General features: G+C 45.4%; 1 protein-coding gene across 4 annotated transcripts in view; it reads left to right on the top strand.

Annotated features, from left to right (window-relative positions):
• The window catches only part of NSD2 (nuclear receptor binding SET domain protein 2), a 94,114-nt gene that overhangs the window by 58,882 nt on the left and 9,587 nt on the right, over nt 1-25,645 (top strand). For 2 of the 4 annotated variants that reach the window (XM_030920504.1, XM_030920500.1), the window contains exons 6-10: nt 4,732-4,876; nt 9,099-9,217; nt 12,564-12,645; nt 13,773-13,897; nt 25,183-25,314. In XM_030920504.1, the coding sequence (XP_030776364.1) occupies nt 4,732-4,876; nt 9,099-9,217; nt 12,564-12,645; nt 13,773-13,897; nt 25,183-25,314 (603 nt within the window). Of the gene's footprint in view, nt 1-4,731; nt 4,877-9,098; nt 9,218-12,563; nt 12,646-13,772; nt 13,898-16,459; nt 17,855-25,182; nt 25,315-25,645 lie in introns of those variants that run through there. The other 2 variants (XM_030920511.1, XM_030920509.1) reach the window with 2 other exon arrangements.

Genomic DNA, 25,645 nt, shown 5'->3' with positions numbered 1-25,645 from the left:
TCTGGACTCAAACTCCTGGCCTAAACCTGAAGCGATCCTCCTACTTCAGCCTCCCACAGTGCTGGGATTACAGGCATGAGCCAGCGCGCCTGGCTGGCTCCAGTATAAGCAGCATTTTCACTAGCAGGCTTTTTTGGCCTGATTTTTTTTTTTTTTTTTTTTGAGACGTAGTCTTGCAATGTCATCAGGCTGCAGTGCAGTGGCATGATCTCAGCTCACTGCAACCTCTGCCAGCTCACTGCAACCTCCGCCTCCCAGGTTCAAACGATTCTCTTGCCTTAGCCTCCCAAGTAGCTGGGATTACAGGTGCCCGCCACCACGCCCAGCTAATGTTTGTATTTTTAGTAGAGACAGCGTTTCACCATGTTGGCCAGGCTGGTCTCAAACTCCTAACCTCGTGATCTGCCCGCCTTGACCTCCCAAAGTGCTGGGATTATAGGTGTGAGCCACTGTGCCTGGTTTGGCTTGAATTTTGAATTTTTTTTTTTTTAATTTTTGAGACAGGGTCTCACTGTGTTGCCCAGGCTGGATTGCAGTGGCGCAATCACAGCTCACTGCAACTTCCGCCTTCCGGGTTCAAGCGATCCTCTCCTGTCAGCTTCCCTAGTAGCTGGGACTACTGGCATGCGCCACCACATCCAGCTAATTGTTGTATTTTTAGTTGAGATGGGGTTTCACCATGTTGGCTAGGATGGTCTCAAACGCCTGACCTCAGGTGATCTGCCCACCTCGGCCTCCATAAGGGCTGGGATTACAGGTGTGAGCCACTGCACCAGCCTGAGTTTTTAATTTTTGAAGCCTTTTCTGCCTTTCCTGATCCTAATTTTTATACATCCATTGGAGTGGAACCAGTGCTTTATGTCTCAGTTCTTTGTACATACCTTGTTATTAGATCTATTGTTGCATAACAAGTTACCTCAAAATTTAGTGGCTTAAAACAACAGCATGTATTTATTGTCTCAGTTTCTGTAGGCCAGGAATTTGGCAACCGCTTAGCTTAGTGGTTCTGCCTCAGGGTCTCTTGAAGTTGCATTTAAGATGTTACCTGGGGCTACATCATCCTAAGGCTTGACTGATGCTGGAGGGTCTGCTTCCAGGGTAGCTCCCCTCACTCATGCTGCTGGCAGGAGGCCTCGGTTCTTCACCATGTAGCCCTCTCCGTAGGGCTGCTGGTGTGTCCTCACAATTTGATGGGGGCTGACTTTCTCCAGAGCAAGTGATCCAAAAAAGAGCAAGGTGGATATCTTTTATGCTCTACACTTGGAGTCATATGCAACCATTTCTGCACTGTGATATTGATTACGCCGTAAGCAGTAGTGGGGGCTTGAGCTCCAGGAGGCAGGGATCACGGAGGGGTGGGGGGTCGTCTTGGAGGATGGATACCTAAATATTCTTCAGTGAAGCCTGAAAGCAAAAGGAAACTCTAAAAAATGTTGGGGGGAGCACAGTGCAGTGCCTCATGCCTGTAATCCCAGCACTTTGGGAGGCCATGGCGGGCAGATCACTTGAGGTCAGGAGTTCAAGAGCAGCCTGGCCCACATGGTGAAACCCCCGTCTCTACTAAAAATACAAAAATTAGCCAGGTGTGGTGGCGCATGCCTATAATCCCAGCTACTCAGGAGGCTAAGGTGGGAGAATCACTTGAATTCAGGAGGCAGAGGTTGCAGTGAGCTGAGATCACGTCATTGTACTCCAACCTGGGCCACAGTGAGACTGTCTTTAAAAAAAAAAAAAAAAAAAAAAAACGTGTAGGGAGCAGGTGGGATGAAGGATGAAGGAGGGGAATGTGATCTGATGACTGATTTGTAGAGTCTCCAATTATACTGGCAATGTTTTAGTCAGCTGTGGGAGTGTGGAAATTTGGTATTTCGTGTTTTTTGGTATGTTTTAAATTTTTATTTATTTTTGAGACAATCTTACTCTGTTTCCCAGGCTGGAATGCAGTGGCACAATCGTAGGTCACTGCAGCCCTGGACTTCTAGGCTGCAGTCATGCTTCCACCTCCGCTTCCCAAGTAGCTGTGACTATAGGCACTTGCCACCATTCCCAGCTAATTTAAAAATAATTGTTTTTGTTTTTGTTTTTTAAAGCACGATCTTGCTCTGTTGCCTAGGCTGGTCTCAAACTCCTGGCCTCAAATGATCTTCCCACTTAGGCCTCCCAAAATGTTGGGATTATAGGCGTGAGCCACTGTGTCCAGCTTGTTTTTGATATGTTAAGAATAAAGAAGTGGCCACTATTGAGTGCTTACACATGTCAGATACTTGCCAGTATGTTATTGTACAAAAGTATATTTAGTACTCCTCAGAATGACCTTATAAGGTAGATATAAATTATCTCTGCTTTATAGCTGGCTAACCTGAGCTTAGAGTTGTAAGGTTTCAGTGAGATGATGCAGTCAGGAAGTAGCATTGGGACCTGACCCTAATTGTGTGTGTGAGCGTGCACTTTTATGTTTTCAGAACTCGTAACCATCATACCATACGGTTTCATTGTGAAGCTGGGAGACTTTAATGAGGAGTCATTGCTCTGTTAACCTAAGATGATGATGACACTTTCCTGGCTTCCCCACAGAAGCCATCTGTGGTGACTATCTTGTAAGGTGGGGTGATTGCAGGGTGCTTGTGACTCTGCTTTGATGAAGCAGTAAAGGACACTGTTACGATTCATCCTAACTGGGGGCTCTGGAGTCATGGTGGGTGATGGGGTGCTAGGGGCAGAGGTGGGTGGAAGGGCAGCAGGCCTGTGAAGGAATGTGCTGTGTTTGAGGAGATGAGAGGCAGGTGTGCTGTGCAGCCCTGTGCAGAAACTTTCGCTGGTTGAAGAGCTGAGGCCCTTGGAGCTTGAAGAGTTGGGCATGGGTGGGTCATGGCAGCAATCAGGGCAGGGCCTGCTGGGTTGGGAGGGATGTGGCAGGAGTAGGCTTACGCAGGGCTGGGGACAGGGACCCCACAGGGAACACTGGTGGAGTGCTGGAGGTCAGAGCCAGACCCGGAACTCTAGAAGGTGCCCTCGAGGTGGGAGGTCCCAGGTGGTTAGGCTGGGGGTGTCTGCAGGTTGTCTAGAGAGGTGGGTGGGCATTGGTGGATGTTGGTGTCCAGGCCAGGGTGAGGACAGGAGGGAGTGGAGCCCATGACTCATCCAGGCAACAGGAGGGCAGATGGTGGGGCCATGGGAGGCTGTAAGAACCCATCTGTGGTGACTATCTTGTGAGGAGGGGTTTGGGTTTGGGGGCAGAGGTTACCTGTATTGTCTGGGCAGCTGGTAGGTCCAGGTGGTGATGGTAACCAGCCAACACTAACCTGATGGTTCCTTAGCACTGCCAGGTGGAGTGTTACTGCCCTATTTCACAGAGTGGAGGCAGAGACAGTGGTGGAGTGTTACTGCCCCATTTCACAGAGTGGAGGCAGAGACAGTGGTGGAGTGTTACTGCCCCATTTCACAGAGTGGAGGCAGAGACAGTGGTGGAGTGTTACTGCCCCATTTCACAGAGTGGAGGCAGAGACAGTGCCTTCACTCGCCAGAGTCCACAGAACTACCTAGTAGAGGAGCCAGCGTAATAGCTGGGTCTGGCTCTGGAGCATGCTGGTTGGTACCAAGCCAGTCAGCAGACTGTTTTCAAAGGGCTGGTGAGCAGTGAGGGCTCTGTTCTGACTGCTCAGCTCTGCTGTTGTGGCAGGAAGACAGCCATGGGCAGCATGGGAACAAATGTGTGGGGCTGAGATCCAATAAAACATTGTGGACACTGTTGTTTGAATTTCCTGTAATTTTTGTGTCATGAAATATTATTACATTTTTCAGACATTGAGCAGAAGCAGGTGGTGGGTTACACCTGGCTGGCAGGGATTAGTGTGTCAGCCCTGTGCCCTGCTCTCAAGATCCGTGGCTCTCGGACCTGGGGACACATTAGCAACCCCTGGGAAATCTTTAAATCACTGAGGCCAGACCTGCCGGGTTGAGTTGATCTTGGGTGGGACCTAAGCACCATGGGATTTCAAACCCCCAGGTTATTACCAGGTGCAGCCAAGGCCCCAGGATCAGACTTCAGTGTGTCTGCAGATCATCCTGGAGACCTTGTAAAAGTGCAGATTCCTGGTAGGCAGGTTGGGGTGGGGTCTGGGAGTCTGCATTTCTAGCATGCTCTGGGTGCTGATGCTGGCAGCCCTCGTGTGGCTGGAGGGTAGGGAAGCCTCGTCTCTTGGCTGTGCAAGGTTGTCTCCGTGTGCTGACTTGGGCTGTGACAGAAGCCAGCTTATACTCCTTGGTGTGTGCCTTCACCCCTGTCCAGGGCCTGTACGTGAAAGACGAGAGTGGGTGCTGCCCAGTGAGGACGCTGAGCTGAGCCCACCTCCATGCTCAGGGGCGGCGTTCGTTCCTGTGGCACTGGCTCTACAGCTAATTTTTCAGGGATGCCTAGAGGCTGGGTCTTAAGTTAGTTAGTGGTTTTGGAAAAGTATGTGTATATTTTTGTCATGTATCGTTTCCAGCATTTACGGAAGTAGAATTGAATTGTTTTCACTGGCACTGTTCTCATTTATGAGTTTTTAGTGAGTCACAGCATCAGTTAAGCACTACTTTTCTTTGAAGCTTTTATGGACATAGTTCCATGATGTGGGAATAAAAATGCCACATGCTAAGTTCTGAAGGGCCGTGCATTTAATTTCATGCAAAACAAAACCCAGTGAGTTTTACGGATTTAACTTCTCATTGCACCTTCTCCCGTGCCCACAGGTGGTAGCTGAGCACCCAGATGCTTCAGGTGAGGAGATTGAAGAGCTGCTCAGGTCACAGTGGAGTCTGCTGAGTGAGAAGCAGAGAGCGCGCTACAACACCAAGTTTGCCCTGGTGGCCCCTGTCCAGGCTGAAGAAGACTCTGGTAAACATAGCATTATGCTGATGTCCTCTGCTTGGGTTGACGTGTGTAGTGTAGCAAACTGAGCTCTGGTCTTGGAACTGTAGGGAAGTATGTCCACTCTCTTCGTTTCTGACCTGTGGGGTTTGGACCAGCGGTCCAAGTGCGTGTGGTCACAGTAAAAACAGCCTCTGCCGTCTGTGTTTCCTGGCTTATGAGAGCTATTCTGTGTGGTCCCGACTGGGCTGTGGCTCCCTTGCTCTCCTGCCCAAGTTGAGCAGCCACTGTGGTCACTGCTGCTGATGGGGCTGTGTGAGAGAGGATGGAAGAAGGAAGGGGAGGATTCCAGGCTTACATGATGTGGTAGTGTCAGCCTTCAGGCCTGTGACTTCCGAGGAGGCAGTACTTCCCATGCTTCTGAGAGCAACCCTCCTGGTTTCGGCTGTAGTCTGCACCTTACAGGGGCCTGGAGTGTGGGCAGCTCCTGGCCTGTTTGCCCGAGAGCTCACAGCGCAAGAAGGGTGACTGGACTGACCTTGAATTCAGGTGTTCTTTGGTCCTTCGTAGGCCTTCAACTTGGAAAACAAAAAGTGCTACTTTGCTTTGGGCAGAGCTGACACTGTAAGATTTGAAGATGTGTAACAATGGTTAGATTCGTGATATGTGTGTGCTTGGACACAAATTGTGGAAAACTGATATTTGAATGTAAAAATAAGTGACATATTGGGGTATCAATTTAAAATACCAAAGTACTGTATCTCTGACGATTCATCATTGAGGAGCTCTGGAGAGGCCAAACATAAGGTGTTTCAAGACTCACCTGAAAGAAAGTCGGAGCCCAGAAGCGATAGGGTCTGGTCTCATGTGCTGTTGTCACCTTTCTCTTTCTCAGATGTTTTCATCTTGATTTAGGTGTTTCTAGATCTCTTCATCAACTATCTCATTAATCTTGAATTTTGTTCAGTTTGCTCAGTGTTCATTGCAAATACTGTAATTTAGAATAGCAAGGATATTTAGGACTTGTATATTTTCTTGAAAAGAAAATATTCCTCACTCTATCAATACTCTAAATTTAGAGACATGTTCCCTTTAAATGACTGGCTTATTTAAAAATGAGCCAGCTCTTCCTGAAGCCAGATTCAACTTACCCTCAAAGTGTAAGCATAAATTTGATTGTGTTATATTTTACTGACTGCTTAGTGGATAGAAGTGACAGGTGAGTTTCTACCCACAGTGTGTGTCAGGTGTGTGCAGGTTCTTGGGTGCCCTTTAATCCTGACTCTCAAGTGACCCTGGTGCTAACAACTAAGATGGCACACCACATCTTTGTCACACGCCCATGGCCTCAGTGTTAGAAATCTACACAGATGTCTGGGCATGGTGGCTCATACCTGTAATCCCAGCACTTTGGGAGGCCAAGGTGGGTGGATCACTTAAGGCCAGGAATCCAAGACCAGCCTGGCCCACATGGTGAAACCCCATCTCTACTAAAAATACAAAAAAATTAGCCAGGCGTGGTGGCGCATACCTGTAATCCCAGCTACTCGGGAGGCTGAGGCACGAGAATCTCTTGAACCCGGGAGGCAGAGGTTGCAGTGAGGCAAGATCACGCCACTGCACTCCAGCCTGGGCGACAGAGCAAGACTCAGTCTCAAAAAAAAAAAAAAAAAATCCAGCCAAGCGCAGTGGCTCGTGCCTGTAATCCCAGCACTTTGGGTGGCCGAGGTGGGCGGATCACCTGAGGTCGGGAGTTCGAGACCAACCTGACCAGCATGGATAAACCCCATCTCTACTAAAAATACAAAATTACCCGGGCGTGCTGGCACATTCCTGTAATCCCAGCTACTTGGGAGGCTGAGGCAGGAGAATCACTTGAACCTGGGAGGTGGAGATTGCAGTGAGCCGAGATCGTGCCATTGGATTCCAGCCTGGACAACAAGAGCGAAACTCCATCTCAAAAAAAAAAAAAAAAAAAAAACAAAAAAACCCCCGAAAATCCATACAGATGGATTGTTGCTTATTTCTGTGAGAAACGGCTGCTGCTGCCTCCTCCTGGATGAATGGAGAGGTGTTTAAGAGGTGCCGTGTCAAGGACCTCGCCTGTGGGAAACCAGAGGTGCGGGGCTGGCGTTGTGCTCATGAACAGGTGTTCTGAAGGCAGACCTGCCTGAAGGGGTCCTCGAGAGTTTGGCTGACTGTGTCATATGGTGCCTATGCTTGGCAGTGGCTGAGCAGGTCCTGCTGCCGACCATTCCATGGGCTTCTTCCTCAGGCTGCCTTTACACCAGCCTGCAGTGGTGTGGCCAGGAGTGGAGCTTTCATGAGGGCTGCTTAGCTGACCCCCATAATGCCAGGCTGGAACTGCAGCTGGTAAGGGCCCCCATGCTCTGGCTGTTGACTCTTCTTTTGCATTGGCCTAGACCCGAGGTGAGGCTCTGTGAAAGCATTGGCACCAGGGCATGGACACTTACTTGTAACTCCACCTGAGGCCTTGCTGGACCCTGTGGAGCTGAGCACTCTTTTGCTGGTGTCTTCTGTCCCAACAGTAGTGAGGCTTGAGGGTGACAGTGTCCTTCAGGGCAACAGTGTCCTTCTGCAAGATGTTTTATGAAGAGTCCATTAATAAAAACCCTGAACCTCTCTGTAAAGCAGTCATGCAAATGAAAATACTGGATTTACATTTAAAATAAACATTGGCACGTTGAAATTAATCATCTATCTAGAATTTGCACTCTTATTTCACACCTTACTGTCTTAGGTCGGTGTTGTTTGGATGCCTTAGTTCTTGGATTAGCGGCTATTCCTGGGAACACCTAACACATGGCACAGCTGAGCAAACATGGAGGAAATCGTTAATTTGCATATATAAATGTAGTGTTACTACTTAACGTGGTTCTTTAAGGAAATGTTTAAAAAGTAGCAAGTGGTTTTTTTTTTTTTTAAAGTTCAACTTAAATTCCACAAGTCTTTGAATGTTAGTAAGGAAAAGTTTTGTTTTTTTTTTTTTTTTTAAGACGGAGTTTCATTCTTATTGCCCAGGCTGGAGTACAATGGCACGATCTCGGCTCACTGCAACCTCCACCTCCTGGGTTCAAGTGATTCTTCTGCCTCAGCCTCCCGAGTAGCTGAGATTACAGGCATGTATGTGCCACCATGCCTGGCTAATTTTGTATTTTTAGTAGAGACGGGGTTTCTCTATGTTGGTCAGGCTGGTCTCAAACTCCCTACCTCAGGTGGTCCACCCACCTCGGCCTCCCAAAGTGCTGGGATTACAGGCATGAGCCACCCCACCTGGCCAGATGGCTCACACTTATAATCACAACACTTTGGGAGGCCGAGGTGGGATGATCACTTGAAGCCAGGAGTTCAAGACCAACCTGGGCAACATAGTGAGATCCTGTCTCTATCTTTAAATAAATAAATATAAAAATAAAAAAGAAAATTCTGGAAGTCTTTTAGGGTAAGGTGAGTCACTGATTGGATAAAAATATATTGCATACTTGCCGTGTGCTCAGGTTTGTTTACAAAGGTTCAGATAAGCAGTTTTGTAGATAAAATGTAAGTCTGATATTTGAAAACCATTTATTACACCCCTGTCCTGGGCACTGTGGTAGCCTTGGGGGAATTGCTGAATAAGAAAAGCAATCCTGTCCAGGTGCAGTGGCTCATACCTGTAATCCTAGCACTTTGGGAGGCCGAGGTGGGCGGATCACGAGATCAAGAGATCGAGACCATCCTGGCCAATATGGTGAAACCCCCTGTCTACTAAAAATACAAAAATTTGCTGGGTGTGGTAGTGCGCGCCTATTGTCCCAGCTACTCGGGAGGCTGAGGCAGGAGAATCGCTTGAACCCGGGAAGGGGAGGTGGCAGTGAACTGAGATCACGCCACTGCACTCCAGCCTGGGGAACACAGCAAGACACAATCTTAAAAAAAAAAAAAAAAAAAAAAAAAAGAAAAGCAATCCTTGGAATCCTTGGCCAGGCAGGATGGCTCATGCTTATAATTCTGGCACTTTGGGAGGCCAAAGTGAGCTGAATGTAATCTCTAAGGTTAGATACAGTCGCCAGTTTTTTTGTTGTAAAGAGATTTGATCTGTAAGACATAAGCCCTGGAAATCAGCGGGGTTACAGGAAACACATCATGCTGGATCTATATGTTGAATGCCCTGGGTATGTTCTCACAGTGCTTCGAAGGCAGCTTTTGGAGTGGTTTTCATCTACGTTTTCCCCATCCCTCATTCCAGGTAACGTAAATGGGAAAAAAAGAAACCACACAAAGAGGACACAGGACCCTACAGAAGATGTTGAAGTTGAGGACACGCCCAGGAAAAGACTCAGGACAGACAAGCACAGTCTTCGGAAGGTAATTGTGTTCCAGGTTTGCCGACCTGTCAGAGTGTATGCTGCGGGACTCTTGGTGCCACTTTTTCCCTGCATGGGAGCACACGTGAGATGTGGGTGGCGGTGCACTCAGCTCCTCCCAGGCTGGTATTCAGCAGAAGGCTTGCATTGCTCACAGAACCCCATTGAGAAAGGCTGCTTAAGAAAGCAAGTTCCTACCCGCCAGGGGTGTTATCACAGAAACTGATGATATGTTGCTTTCCAAGAAAACAGACATCCAAATGCTTTGAGTAATACCTGTTTTTTAGACTGAACAAAATTGTCATTAAAAATGACCTCTTTGGCCAGGTGTGGTGGCTCACGTCTGTAATCCCAGCACTTTGGGAGGCCGAGGCGGGCGGATCATGAGGTCAGGAGATCAAGACCAGGCTGGCAAACATGGTGAAACCCCGTCTCTACTAAAAATACAAAAAATTAGCCGGGTGTAGTGGCAGGCACCTGTAGTCCCAGCTACTCGGGAGGCTGAGGCAGGAGAATAGCGTGAACCCAGGAGGCAGAGCTTGCAGTGAGCCGAGATTGCACCACTGCACTCCAGCCTGGGCGACAGAGCGAGACTCCGTCTCAAAAAACAAAAAAAAATACAAAAAATTATCAGGCGTGGTGGCATGTGCCTGTAATGCCAGCTACTCAGGAGGCTGAGGCAGGAGAATCACTTGAACCTGACAGGCAGAGGTTGCTGTGAGCTGAGATCACGCCACTGCACTCCAGCCTGGGTGACACAGCAAGATTCTATCTCAAAAAAAACAACAAAACTCCAAACACCATAACCTCTCTATAGGGCTTATTATTCAGGATGTAAGCAATGAACTGGCATGAACATCCATTAAGGATATGTGTTACATGTCAGTAAAAAGTCAACAATTCATTAAAGGCAATTAACCTAGATTTTATAGACTCCTTTAGTTCATTAGTAATTCATGTTATTGTTTACTGAATGGGAATACTAAACACCTGTGCAGGAAAAGGGCAGCGTAGCTACAAAGCCAGCCCCTGGTCCTTGTGCTCCTCGCTTACTGCCAGCGTGTGTCCAGGGGCACAGTTTGCCTGGTGCCTGCAGGGGAGTGAGACCAACCAAGCAGGCCCTGGGTTATCCTGTCTAGCATATGGTGCCATGCATGTAGAAGACATGAGCCCTTTTCCGTGTATGAAGTAGTGCCATTCATTTCAGTTGTCTCAGATGTCCGTCCAGTTAACTTTTTCATGAACTGAGACTTTAATTAGACTTAGTACTTTGAATTTCTATTTTATTTGATAATAGTTCTGGCCGGGTGTGGTGGCTCACCCCTGTAATCCCAGCACTTTGGGAGGCTGAGGCGGGTGGATCACCTGAGGTCAGGAGTTTGAGACCAGTCTGGCCAACATGGTGAAACCCCATCTCTACTAAAAATACAAAAATTAGCCAGGTGTGGTTGCACATGCCTGTAATCTCAGCTACTCGGGAGGCTGAGGCAGGAAAATCACTTGAACCTGGGAGGCGGAGGTTTCAGTGAGCCAAGATCACGCCACTGCACTCTAGCTTGGATGACAGAAGGAGACTCCGTCTCAAAAAAAAAAAAAAAAAAAAAGTTCTGACAGAGTAGTTGTATATTTGTGATTTTGAGTAAAGCTTCATTCTGTCTTTCACTGATCTAAATTAAAATGTTCTTTTTATTTCAAAGAATGGAAAATAAATCTCACATTGCTAAGGTGTAAATATGTGGACACCATATCATTCATCTTATTTCTTTAAACTCGTGTTTATAGTTGAGAGGAGCAGGCAGGCCCTGCCCCATTTTTCTGGCCAACAGAACATTCTTCTGGGGCACTTGCCATCAGGTGAGGTTGCTGAGTGAGCAAGTGTTCAGCAGTAAGCTAGGTCAGATTCACCTGTAGTCACTAAGGTTTATAGTTACCAGGAAGTGTGCACTTAATATTTGCTCTGGTCGCCTAAGTTTTTTTTTTTTTTTTTTTTTTTTTTTGAGAGGGAGTCTCACTTTGTCACCCAGGCTGGAGTGCAGTGGTGCAATCTCAGCTCACTGCAACCTCCACCTCCTGGATTCAAGTGCTTCTCCTGCCTCAGCCTCCTGAGTAGCTGGGATTACAGGTGTGTGCCACCATGTCCAGCTAATTTTTTTGTATTTTGAGTAGAGATGGGGTTTCACCATGTTGGCCAGGCTGGTCTCAAGCTCCTGACCTCAAGTGATCCACCCACCTCCGCCTTCCAAAGTGCTGGGATTATAGGTGTGAGCCACTGCGGCTGACCAGGTTACCTTCTATTAAAGTAGCCCTTTGCTGGCAATCATACTGAAACTGGTTGCTTTGAAATATTTGTGTAAATAGTATACCTAAAAAATACATGACCCTGGAAACTCAAAATACTAAAATTCACATTAAGTGGCTAGTAATGTTTTATTAGCTACTGTCTCAGGAGATAGCACATGATAACAAGAAGTAGTGGTGTCTCTTCAGATTTGGGTTTTATAAACCTGATCCAAACCACATATGACACCCAATGTGCACTGAGCACTTCTGACATGCTGGGCACCATTTCAAGTGCATTCTCCTGTCACCTTGTGCATGATCCTCTGGACTCCACACCACTGCATCCTGTCTTACCAGCTCTGGTTCCAGGCAGGTGGGTGAGATTGGGTATGAGTGCAGGAGTGGCAAGTCGTTCCCTGGGCAGCACTGCTTTAGTGCTCTGGGGACAGGGCATTTTTCAGCCACACCCTTCAGAATCTCGGCCCTCGATAAAAGCTTCATGATCATTTCTCCCTTTTTTTGCTTTTCTCAGTTGTGACATATTTTACTGATGATTCTTGTTCATTAGGTATATCGGGAGTTTGTCTAAAAATTGGAAATCCTCAGTGTAGTGATACTAGTAATGTTGGTCCTGACTTAGCAGGGCTGAGTCTAACTTGATTGGGCACCTCTTGAATGGAAGGATCAGTTTTTCTCATGTTCATGCTCTGCTCTGGGTTCAGTGGAGAGTCTAGGTGCATGTTAAATACGACTTGTATCAGGTGTCTTAACCACATGACTGCAGCAGGTCTTGGCGTGGCCCCACCCACCTCGCCCTCCTGACAGATGCGAGAGCGGGAGGTGCGAAGAAAGAATCAGTCCAGATTGTGAAAAAAAGTCTGAGATTGGGCAACCACGGATGACTTGTGTGTGGAACACATTTCCAAAGGAAGAAGTTTCTGCCACGAAACTTTTCAGCAACCTGTGTTCATTCACATGAGGAGATTTTTTTCCCTTTCTTTTCCTTTTGTTGTTCTTTTCTTTTTTTCTTTTTTTCCTTTTTTTTTTTTTTTTTTTTTAAATAATAGAGAGACACAATCACTGACAAAACGGCCAGAACAAGCTCTTACAAGGCCATGGAGGCAGCCTCCTCGCTCAAGAGCCAGGCAGGTAATGTGGTCAGCGCCCTTTCCTTCTTGGCTTCTGGGTGCCCAGGCTGGGCTGGGTGGGTGGGCTGAGTGTGTGAAAGGGGAAGGCCGGGGCTGGTGAAGGGGAACAGGGGCAGGGGAGGAATCCACAATTAAGCTAGGAGTGAAAAAGAAGGAAGGGAGGTTCTCTTGCAGTTGAAAAATAAACTTTTAATGTGTATGTTGTTTTGAAGGGTTTGGCTAAATTTTATTGAAGTTACTTTTTACTTGGCTCTATTATTTTCAATTTGAAATTTTACTAGAAAAGTGATTTCAACCAGAAGTTTTCAGGTTTCTTACTTGATGGTGCCAGTTGCTACTGTAGATTCTGTCAGCCTTCAGTATCCTGACCCTCTGCATGTAAGCTAACAGTAAGGGCTCATTATTTATATTTCACATGCTAAAGAAACTAGCTTAAAACATATATGAAAAATAACTGCCAAAAAATAAGAGGGGAAATTATACTTCCTTTTACCTTTTAGGTATCTTTTTGAAATACCTGTTTGATCCCTTATTGAAGAAGTCATACCTTCTCCAACTCTTAATTAAAAGGAAAACAAAACCCTGAGGGGGAGGAGAGTGAGAGGGGATTGGGAATGGCTCTGTTTTTCTTGTTTTGCATGAGGTGCTGGACTGGCTTTTAAAAATCGGTTAAACAGACTCTTTTTTTTTTTTAAACATTTGTGAGCAATTGGACATTTGAACACTAGCTGATGATATAAGAGCATGGTTACTTTTAAGCATGAGAGTAGTGTGGTTATATGTAAGACTTTAGGTTGAGATTTGTGCTAAACTTTTTATAGATGAAATGATATGTCTGGGATTTCCTTCAGAATAATCTGGCAGGGGGACATGGAACCAGATATGGATAGAGCCGTGCTGGCCCCAGCTTGATGTTTTTGGGGGCCAAGTAGTGAGGACATGGGGTTCATTGTACAGTTTGTCTGCTTTTGTTTATGTTCAGATTTTTTCCATGATAAAAAACCAGAAGGACAAAGGAATTCAGAAGATTCATCTTTAGAACTTCACTTATTTGAGGGGTAATTTTAAAGCAGTAAAAAGATTAAGGGTTTATGATTTGAAACTTTACAAACCAAAATTATTTTACAGCAACGAAAAATCTGTCTGATGCATGCAAACCACTGAAGAAGCGAAATCGGGCTTCCACGGCAGCATCTTCAGCTCTTGGGTTTAGCAAAAGTTCATCTCCTTCTGCATCCTTAACTGAGAATGAGGTAAAATAATAATAATAACAGTAACCATGGCATTGGTATGAAGGCCATTTAGCTGCCCACGCTGCAGTGTGAGTAACGCTCAGACTTCATAAGTGCAGCATTGGTGCTCACTGCCAGTGCAGATGCTTTAGGGCCTCTTGGCTATCTCACATTCATGAAATGGACAAACAGTGCACTATGTTAGTTTATTTGAGCACTTTTTATACACACGCACACAGTGTGTACATGTACAGATATACTTCAGTCTTGATGCAGTTTCATAGTTCTTAAAATCTGTCTTAAGAATGTTGTGTTCTGTGTAGCCCTCACACTGTAAGAGTTCACATGGAAGTAAGTCTACGTTGGTTCTGAAAGGGCACAGTGTCAGTTGAGCTGACATACTGAGTGGGGTGGAGGGCGACTCACACACCACACCTGATTCTTGTTGCTTCCAGACCTAGGCTCATGGAGGAAGCCAAAGATTTCTTTGTTCTCATACATTTCATGGCTTTGATCCTTTAAATTCTGGCACATTTTTAGTTACTTGAGTGTTGAGGTGAGTCAGAACTACCACTGTAATATGACTTGTGTGTTCTGGACTTGCAAAGTATATGATAGCAAAATAAAGCAATTTGAGACTGCTGCCTGCCATCATTGTAACATGACACTTAGACTTTATTATCAAACCTAAAATTTTTGCTGTTGCCAAAAACAAAACAAATAGCCACAGAATGTAGGTGTGACACTTTTTTGTTCAGAGGTAGTTTTGGTTTCCTGATTTTTAGGGATCACCTTCATAGAGCTTTGGAGTTTTAATTTCTTGTTATTTGGTTTTCCGTGATGCTGATTTTCTCATTGTAGACATGGGTCCTGTTTTTGTCATATTTATGAGGAGATGATAACTGGGGGCCCTTTTGGAACAGGGTAGTGAGGCAAGGGCTGGACAGGCCCCTTACTCGTGCTGAGTCAGAAGGCGGCACTTCTGACCAGGTCCCTGCTGAGGTCCCCAGGAAGGATGGGGTGTGCCTCAGTTGTTTCCACTCGTTAGAGGAGGGTGGGCCTTCCAGTGCAGGAAGGTCAGGGACCTGGGCAGCCTGTGCAGGCCTCAGAGAGCTCTGCGGCTTGCCGCTCTGAATCCTTTGTGGTGGTGCAGATAGCGACCACTCCTCTGAGTGGGATTTTCTGCAGTGACTCAAACCAACTCAGTAGTGGTTGAGACCTGCTCACGGATGGTGGGACTGGGGCTGGTTTACAGTTTGATACATGTAGATAACTAAGCATTTGTGACGTTGGGACACACTGGAGAAAATGCAGTAAGAATTATTAACTGAAACATCTAGGAGCTTACTGAAATATGGAAAGGCAAATTTTATACAAATTATTTTTCCTTTCTTTCTGTCCAAGTTCGAGTTAAAATCCTAGAAAATTAAATGAAAGGTCATTTACAGTTCCAAAGAAGAATATTAAACATTTTTCACTTAAGTTGAGATTTTTGCTTTAAACAACATTTTTAATGAGTTTTTCTGTTATCATAATTTTGGTCCAATTATTCACTTGAGTTCTTGCTTATACTGTTGTCAGGTACAATAGAGAGAACATGGAGCCTGCTGAAATCTTGTCTGTTATTCCTAATCCTAAGTCATGTATATTGAAGACTTTGATTTAGAGTCATGCATGAGGCTAGTGCAGCAGGGGTTGAGGCCTGCCCATGAGTCAAGGGAGCTCAGTCTCCCTGGCCTAGGCAGTTGTTCTGACCTTGAGAAGACTTAGATGAAGCATTTTATCATCATTAGACTTAACTTTTAATTCTTTAGAATGTCAGAAGTTGATAGGTTGTTAAATACATTTATATAATACATTAAAAATGTGAAATCAATGCACCTTCCTACATTTTGAAGGTGATGCGTAGATCCCATAGTGTGCATCATGTTCCTTATATGAAAACATTTAAATTACTGGGTCTTTTCCATTAAGCTACTTTTGTATGGCTTAGATAAATCTTCCATTAGTGTTCATTTTTATAGAATTATGCTGTTAAAACAACTTTAGGTGAACAAATAAACTTGTCTATTATGTATTAACGTGACTGAACTACAGTAAATGTTTGTGATGTTTCCAGTACTGAATGCCTGTTAGCATATGAGGCAAAGTGTAGTGTTATAAAAAACACTCTGTTGACTGCTGGGCCCGATTCTGATATGAGTTAGGTGACCATGAGAATTGCTGTTTGAGGTCTACACCGACACACACCCATTTGGGTCACACCCCCTTTGCATGTTTATATTTCCTCCCTTTCATCACATTTGTTTGAAATAAGGTACTTTCATAGGGTTGATATTTCAGAACACTTTAGGTCATGTTATAGTTTAAATTCTTCTTGAAAAAGGTATATGTGATAAAAATTTTTATTGGAATAATTATTACATGGTACTACATCACCCTGAGGAAGAGAATAGATTAAAATTACACACTTGCATGACAAAGGCCTGTGAAGGAATTAATGTGATTTAAGTGTTTTGTAACTTCATTTTTTATTCCTTTAGTAGAGCAAATTCTTATTTTTTTCGCCTTCACTGGTAACAGCTTTTGTGGGAGCCCACACCAGTCAAGTTGGATTTGAACCCAGCTGCCCTGTACTGCACTTAGAATGATGTAATATTCCAGGATGCTGCTGCAGGTGGCGTATCATCGTACACACTCAGTGACATTTCTATCACAATCATTTTATGGAAGATGTGTGATAATCTGTTTTTACTGGTATTAATAAACACATACAATGAAGAAAACAGATAACAAATTTTAAGACCAAGGTAAGATACCTAATCAAGGCCATTTAATCAATCACATTCATCTCATAATAGAAACACGTTCATATTCCAGTGGTCCATGTAGATTTCAAGTTGAAAGGCAGGCCCTTTAGTTGGGGGCTGTCCAGAGCTGCAGCAGGGCCTTGCACGGAACGGGTGGCCCTCTTAGAGTCGCTTCTCCTCTAGTTTTTAACTCACTGGATTTTTGTGGAAAATATCAGCGTCGGTACCCTCAGAAACAAACTAACAGCACATGTTAGGAGGAGTCCTCATCAGCTGTTCTTATTGCCAATGAGATATGTTCAGTATTGTAGATACTACACTAATTTCCAACATAAGAGGCAGAAAGAGTTTTGATTCTATCCTTTTTTACTAAACAGTTTTATTATGACACTAGATACAGTAAATTTTTAGAAAAAAATACCATTTACAGTATTGTTGTGAACCATTTAACCCTTTTGATCCAAGGCCCCGGACCGAGGGGATACTGTAATCAGGTTATTTACACCAACTGCTGCATCAGTTGCTTCTGTAGAGCATCAGCCCTCATGTTTCATTGTCTTAATGTAGGGGAGCAGCCTGGTGTCCTGCCCCAGGTGTCCGCATTTTTGCATGGCGAGGAAAAGGCTTACTTGCCCTTCAGCTCATCAAAGCAGAAGGTGTACTATTCACAGTACCATGCGAGTAGCCCACAGTTCATTCCCAGCAGATTCTTTGGCTGTGTTTTATCTTTAATGAACGTTTCTGACTAATATTTTGTTGTAAACCATTAAGTAATGTAACGCATGTAAGATGCTTAGGGTGCCTGGCCAGGACTCCATGGTTTCCTTTTGTGACAGTAATAATGGTTATAATAATAAAAATGATAAAATCGCCATCATTCTATTTTTATCCAAAAGCATAAATTTTGCTTTGGCATGAACAGTGGTCCTCTTGACTGCATTATGCATGCGAGGATGAAATAAACCTAGAAGTGGCAGAACACTGGATTTGTGTGTGTGGCGCTTTAGGGTGCTGGACTGTAGGCTGAGGGCTGGTTGGGTCGCTCTATTGGCTCTGCTCAAATGTTGCAGGATACATAGCCCCAAAGATGGCCTAGGAGCAATCTAAGCTGTGTTACTCCAAAGGACATGAAAAAGCTCAGGAGTAAAATTAAAATTCTCAAAAAAAACCATGAAATTTAAAGATGGGGAAAAAAAGATGGTATAAAAATGGCTCTGGTTCAATAAGTAGTCACCCAAAGTAAAGACTCTACCCTGAAAGGGTTTTGGTGAAAATGAAGGTTATTTCATTTGAAATTACAGCATGATGAATTTTGCGTGGGTGACCAGCCAGCTAGCCCATAACTGATAGATGCATTAGAAGTCAGCCAGTGTGTTGGTGCTCCCCCTCTATTATGGAGAAAGTGAAACCCTGCAAATGACCAAATGGTGTCCAAAGAGCAGCATGACATCGGCATCAACTGAATACCCAAGGAGCACACGGGGGACCATGGACGGGAATGACAGTGTTTCTCAGCGGGAGGTGACATCGTTCCCTGGGGACATTGAGAAGGTGGGTGGGGGTTAGTGAACTCAGCACTCTGCAGTGAGAAGGACAGTCCCATGTGTGGCAGCACTGCCCCACTTCAGATGCCAGGAATGGGCTCATCATAGAGGAGCAGAGTTTTCCGAGAGGGCCATCTCCTGGTTTCCTGAAGGAGGTGGCTGGAAAGAGCTCTTGTTTAAAAGAACTTAGGGAGGACCATTGGCTTGCCAAGAGTACAGAAATTCATTATGCTACTAATTTAACATGGAATTCCTTCATTTCATAAGAACCTCAAAATAATGGTGATACATTCTAGCCTTAAGACATTTGAATTGCCGGTTGTTGAGATGAATTTTGGTTGTCATACATGGAACCATTTTAGTCCCATTTGACTCGCTTCGGACGCCACACCATGTCTGTGCCTGGCAAGGGGAGGTGGCTCTCTAGTGTAAAACTTGAGGCATTCACAAGAGGTGAAAACTTGTCAGAATATATAGGTTAGATTGTAGCTGTTCTAAAAATGTAAGTACTCCATTGTAATAGGGTGGCATCTTGAGGTAGTGTACGTATTGGCAATAGAGGTCCTGAATTGTTTTTCTAAGACTGATCTGAGAGCCACTGGGCCATCAAGCCTTTATATATCTGCTTCTAAAATTGCCCCACCTGCTCTAGATGGATCTGTGGGCCGTTCCTCAGTGTTCATGCAAAAATTAAATGTCTTTTTTTCAGTCATACGGACTCTAGGTGTAGTTGCATCTCAGTGCTGTCTTGAGTATACATTTTATCTTTTATACCTGTATCTCCCAACTAGAAACAGTTCCAGTGTTTTTAAGAGACTGTTCCTTAAAACCAGCAGGAAACTTAAGCGAGGTTTCATGACATACAATCTTTCATGTGGTGAAAGGCACAGGGTGACTGTGTGTGATATGCAGAGTCCTCGGACAGGAGTCCGGGGGTCCTCTGTCCCACTGCTGCTTCTTGAGTGGGTGGAGTGGTGCTTAGAGGATCTCCGAGGGGTCCCTGCAGCTCTGGGGGATCTGATTTTGTGTTTTTTGTTTAGGTACTTCACACAGAAGCCTAGGTGGATTTAAAATGGGGTGCTCAGGGACTGTGGAGCAAGACACGGGTGGGGTGGGAAGATGGGCATTTGGAGAGTTTCATGTAGCTGGAGACTTTAAGAGCTGAGCACACCAGAGGAAAGGAGGGAGGATGCTGTGCGAGAGCCACGCTGTCAGGAGCAAATTTGCTGCTCCCGTGCTGCCCTGGCCCTGGCCCTGGCCCTGGCCTTCCTTGCCCACGGTTTGTGCCCAGAGGTGTGTGTGAGACTGCCAGAACAAGTGCTGAGTCTGTCACAGAAATGTTTAAAAAAGAAAAGTAAGATTATAAATTAGCATCTAGTTCCAAAACCAAAAAAAGTGCCTGTGGATGTATATAAAATTAAGATGATAAGAAAGTGCTCCTGAGAGGGCTCTTGCCAGAAGCCTGATGTGAGTGGGTGGCACCTGTGGTAGCAGGGCTGCGAGCTGGGCTTCTGTCCTCCTCTGTGTCCCAGCATGGAAGCCAGTATAAGCATTTCCAAGTGAGGGAAAGGTCCTTGGCTCGTTTGATCCAGTTGAGTTGAAAGGGTTGCCGTGGCGGCAGAGGCTCCTCTGATGGCTGACATCAGTCACTGCATCTGGGCCTGAGACGTGCCTGGAGGACTGTAAAGCCACGGATTCCCCTCACTGGAGAGGCTCCTGTCTGATAGCAGTAGATGAAAAATAAGGTCATTTTGACTTTGGCAAGCTTGCTTCATTTCTTTTTCATTTGACTTATAACACACTTCTCTAACATATCTAGCCCTTTTAAATTGTTAATTAATTTAAAATGTTCCTCTGACCAGGTAGACTTTTGTATACAGACCAGGTGAGAGCCCTTTTGACTTAGTGTGAAAATATAACATCTTATGCATTTAAAATCAATAGGTTCATCACCTTAGTTTTAAAAAAATCTATAAATGGAGTAATTGCTGAGGTTTGCAGTTTATCTTTGAGATTATAAAGCTAAATTATAGTCTTTTGCCAGAGAAACTGAAGTAACTATCATTAGAAAAGGTTTCTCAAAATACTCTCAAAGCTGGTATTGGCTTGTTATTAGCTTCTAAAATTTGCGGGGGGAGGGGGTCTTACATTTATTTATTTATTATTTATTTATTTAGAAATGGAGTCTCACTCTGTCGCCCAGGTTGGAGTGCAGTAAGTAGCACAATCTCGGCTCACTGCAACCTCCGCCTCCTTGGTTCTGGCAATTCTGCCTCAGCCTCCCGAGTAGCTGGGATATAGGTGGCCGTCACCACACCTGGCTAAGTTTTGTGTTCTTAGTGGAGACAGGGTTTTGCCATATTGGCCAGGCTGGTCTTGAACTCCTGACCTCATGATCTGCCTGTCTCACCCTCCCAAAATGCTGGGATTACAGGCATGAGCCACTGCACCTGGCGGATCTTGCTTATTTTAAAAGAAATATTCTGACTCATATTTTAGGACTTTGTGTCAACGAAATTGATCACTTTGGGTACCATTTTTATTGTTTTACCTCGAATAGTAGAAATTACCACTAATTTACCTGGCAGTGATGTCAAATTGACTCATTAGCAGGTAGAAAATTATTTGTATTATATTCATCGGATTCCTTTACTGGCTGAGCAAGGGGCATGCTTCCTTTGGGACATTCTCACAGCAGGGTGTCTCTCCAACAGCCCAGCAGGCCTCATCTTGTTGGTTGGATACCTTTGAACTCCATGGTTACATGTTAGGTCCACATTTATGTTTTTTTCTAGCCTACCTGTAGTTGTTGGCCTTTTTGCATATAACTCTCGGGTAATATTTTGAAGCATGCTGACCATCCAGGCATATAGTATTTTCAAGAAACAACTGAGGTAGGGGTGGGGGTCCTGGTCCGGCTGATGGGGGATTTGCTCAGCACTGTGCTAGTGGAAACACGTGTATTGTGGGTAGTTTTGTCATTGTTCTCAAGTCCTTTACAGACAGTGCACAGCCTGCTGCCTACAGTCAGCCAGACACTCCTCCCCAGCACACTCCCTGTGGGATGGCCACTGCTCAGGACACAGTGGGACAAAATTGGGTTGATAGGATATTTTAGACTCATTTTACTTTTGATGGGCAGGCCTTGAATTGGGAACAGCAGCCACCTGGCCTCACTCTGGCCACAGGTGACACTTGGTCCTTGCTGCCACCTGCTTGGGGCTGTGTGGCTACGGCTGTACAAAAGCCTGTGCAGGTTAGAAGATGACTGTGGTATGCAGCGGTGCTCTGTGAATGGAGACTTCCTCTGTTCTCAGAGACTCACCCCCAGCCCTGACCCTAGAATTTAGTGGTAGCCAGGAAGTTTCTAGTTTGTGTAACCTAGAAGGGTCATTTTAATAAAAATTGTTATGAGCTATAGTATTTTATGAACTATAGTATTTTATGAACTATAGTATTTTAGATGATGAGTGACTAATTTTGACTAACATTTTACTGTGCTGTTAACTTGGAAGACCTGTTTGAGATTAGTCTTGATTTCACACTCATTTAATCTGCTGAGCACAGGGCTGTTGTCATTTGTAAACGCAAACACTGTGGAGGTACTTCTCGCCATCAACTTCCTTCTTTACAAAAGCATCACTTCAACATGAAAATTATGTCAGTTTGTAGAAATATTTATTGTTCAAGGTCTGTAATTGTATTTCAAAAACGATGTCGTATTCAAGTTGTGAAGGGATTTGTTTTGTCAAAAAATTAAAAACTCAATGTGTATGACGCCACTCTGAAGAGTAGGGGACTGCTTTGCAGTCACAGAAGGTGGCATCTGACTGCGGCTCATACAGGTCACCCTGAAGGGCCATGTGCTTTTAGCAGTTGGCTGGAATGTGTTCACTAGGTTCCATTATGTTTGGTAATATCATCTTGAAAAGTCCCTGTAATAGATCAAGGAGACTGCATTCCCTGCCCTGAAGGAATGTATTTCTAAGGCAAATAGGCAACTTGGTACTATCTTATTCTGAGTAGAGAGTGGAGAAAGTATTTTCAGACTGAAGAAAACTTTGAAAAGTCAGGAGCTAAGCTGCTCGGAGCTCAGTGCCGCAGCATGGCTGTGGTGGACGTGGGGAGCAACGGGAAAGTTCTTGACAGAGTCTGTGTCTGCTCAGTCCCTGCAGTTTTCCTTTCCAAATGCATCCCGTTGGATATGGAATAGATCGTAGATATTGTAGACTGAGATTTGGGACTGTGTTGGGACCGTACAGGTGAATGTGCCACCTCCACAAATGGCTTCTCCGAGTGAGTCACGTCACCTGGTGCGTGGAGGTGGAGCCTGCGGCTGGAGTAAGGCTCGCTGTGGGACGCCCTCGTACTTTGCTCTCCTTGCGGGTGGTTGCCGAGCCGAGAGCGTTGGATCCTCCCCGACTGTGGCTAGTTGTCTGTCCAGTGGCTGGGAGGGGGTGTGGTGGGAAAAAGTCGGAATCTTTACAATCTGTGTCATGGACTGTACTATTGTAAGGTCTGTATTCTGTATGTGGGTCCCAGACCCTGATCAGGAAATGAGCCTCATGTGTGTCGTTAACATTTATATATTTCCATTCAAAATATGTATTCAGTGTTTATTTCCTCAAAACAGACTTTGTTAATGTAGGAAATCTCTCCAAGTGGAAACGTGCTAACTTTTTCTGTAAATCTGAAATAAAAGGTGCTGTTCCTTCCTCTGACCCAGGACTGCTTTGTGTTTTCTGTCTTTCTCTCCATGCATTTTTTTCCTCATTTTTAAAGCTTTTTGAGTTTGTTCCACCACGTTAAGGGAAGAGCATGGGTTGGTGGATAGCGCTGGGGCTCTCTCCTCTGAGCCATGCAGAAGGCCCCTTTCTCTGGGCCTTGGTTCCCCCATCAGATGGGTCAGCTTGGGCGCCTGTGTGGGTGACTCTCTGAGTGGGGCCCCAGACAGTGTGGCCACTGCTTCCCAATGCCCTGTGCTCCCCTGGCACCCCCTCCAGTCTCATCTCAGAAGTGCTCAGGTCCCCACTGCTGAGTCCACATCTGAGGGGTTGTTAAATTTGGGGTTTGAGCTCAGAGCACGTCAAGTGGCCCTTCGTGGGTGTTAAAGAGCAGGACGTGAGCTACGGCCCCCTCAGGGCCCTCCTGGCAGCCTCACAGTGACAGAGCCTTAAAATGTGTACTGCTTTGATTAGTGTTCATGACACGAGTCCATCTTCCTGGAAAAGGTGAGGAAGTCAAGATTAAGAGGCCGCATTTGCTTTAGACTTTGTGCTGTCAGGAGATGTATCTAGTGAGACGAGAAGAGCGGCTCACATCTGTCACCACCCACAGTCACCAGTCAGAGCCGACGGAAGCCCTTGGAAAAAGCCCACTCTGGCCGGGCGCGGTGGCTCACGCCTGTAATCCCAGCACTTTGGGAGGCCAAGGCAGGTGGATCACGAGGTCAGCAGATCAAGATCAGCCTGGCCAACATGGTGAAACCCCATCTCTACTCAAAATACAAAAAAATTAGCCAGGCTTGTTGGCAGGCGCCTGTAGTCCCAGCTACTCGGGAGGCTGAGGCAGGAGAATCGCTTGAACCCAGGAGGCGGAGGTTGCAGTGAGCTGAGATTGCACCACTATACTCCAGCCTGGGCAACAGAGCAAGACTCCGTCTGGAGGGGGAAAAAAAAGCCCACTCTAACATTAATCTGAAGTCAGCAAACACTTCTGTGTTTGTTTTTAATTTGTTTTTCTTCCATCGCTCCCTGTAATGTCAGCTAAATGTGGAAAAGCTCATGGATAAGGTCACAGGATTGGTCAGAGTCCCTGGTGGGGTTGGCTTTTATTTTTTAATGTGGCCCAATTCCAATTTCTAACTTTGTATTCATTGGCAAACAGCAAGCCGATAACATAATTACTTGTTTTTGTGATGATTGAGGTGTACAGGAAATGTAGTTTATGCTTTTGCTCTGTTTCATCTCCAAAATTCAGTGTTCAACACTTACTTACCTAACATCAAATAAAAACCAAATTTTTTAAACACTTGATTTAACAGACAAGAAGATTCTCTATTTTATTCATTTAAACATTTGTTGATGTTGCTTGTCAGGTGAGGGTGAAACGCTGTGTTCATGAGGGTGAGGCTTCAGCCTGGTCTTCAGTGATTTCTGTTAAATGAAGGGGAGACAGAGACAGAAGAGATAGAACCTGCGAGCCATTCCACTCGCTCAGGGATTCCATACCTCTATCCCAGACCTTTTACTTATAGACTCAGATGTGAATCAAGTAGGTAGATTTTACCTTGCCTTTGCCCACCTCACTTCTCTGGTGGGGAGAACAAGTGAACTGTGAAATATCAGGAAAAATAGGCAATGGGAGAAAGAAGAGAAACCGAACGGTCAGCCTGTGGTGTGAGTCCGGAAGACTCTCCTGACTGCACCCCCGCATAGGCACATACTTGAAAGGACACATGGTCTCCGCCCCAGAGGCAGCTGGACAGCATGGTCACCTGATGAGGCTGACACTTCCTTCATCTGTGGTTCCTTTACACATTCGTTTGGTGTTAGCATGTTTCTCCCACCTTAGAGTAGTAGAACCTGAACAGACTAGGTAAGAAGGGCCAAGATTCTTGTTCCCAAAGCCTGTCTTAGTTCACCTACTAGAGCAAATTGGATGTTCATAACACTTCCTTCATTTTAAGGAATATGCCTCTTATATGCATATATATGCTAAATACTAGGTAGAATAAAGTCCATTTTTGAATTTTCTACATAGTCTAATTACGGGTTATATTACCACAAAAACCAGTTGATGATGGTTCCACTGTGAAATCACTGGCAGTACAGGCCAGTGCTGAGAAAGACTGGAGGGTGGTGGGGCTGGGCGGGACCAGCCTGCCTGCAGGGCGTGGCCACCCACTGTGTTCTGCGACTAGTGAACTGTCATCCGCCTCCTTCATCTCTAGGTCTCGGACAGCCCGGGAGACGAGCCCTCGGAGTCCCCATATGAAAGTGCAGATGAAACACAAACTGAAGTGTCTGTCTCATCCAAAAAGTCTGAGCGAGGAGTTACTGCCAAAAAGGAGTACGTGTGCCAGGTGAGGGGAAGGCAGCATCCGCTGTGTCTGTGCTGCTGTCTGACTGGGGCCCTGGTACGCAGAGCGAATTTGTAGTGTCTTCTCTCTTCCCTCCAGACCCCTTCCCCAATGTCACCATCACTCACTGATCTCTGTTTTGAAGGGGTCAGACTGACTGCCAGTGAAATCCTGGGATTAAGTTGCCTCCATTAACATTCATAATTCGCATGTAGGATGAGATTTGTATACACATCATGTAATCCACACACACACATACATAAAGTTCCTGTTGGAAAAGCCGAGGTGCTAGGCCTGTTTTAGCTTCGCTGATGACACGCACATCAGACAGGCC

This window comes from Rhinopithecus roxellana, chromosome 2 (genome assembly GCF_007565055.1).
Source record: "Rhinopithecus roxellana isolate Shanxi Qingling chromosome 2, ASM756505v1, whole genome shotgun sequence".
In the NCBI taxonomy this organism is placed as follows: Eukaryota; Metazoa; Chordata; class Mammalia; order Primates; family Cercopithecidae; genus Rhinopithecus; species Rhinopithecus roxellana.
This window is presented reverse-complemented; position numbering and strand designations above follow the sequence as displayed.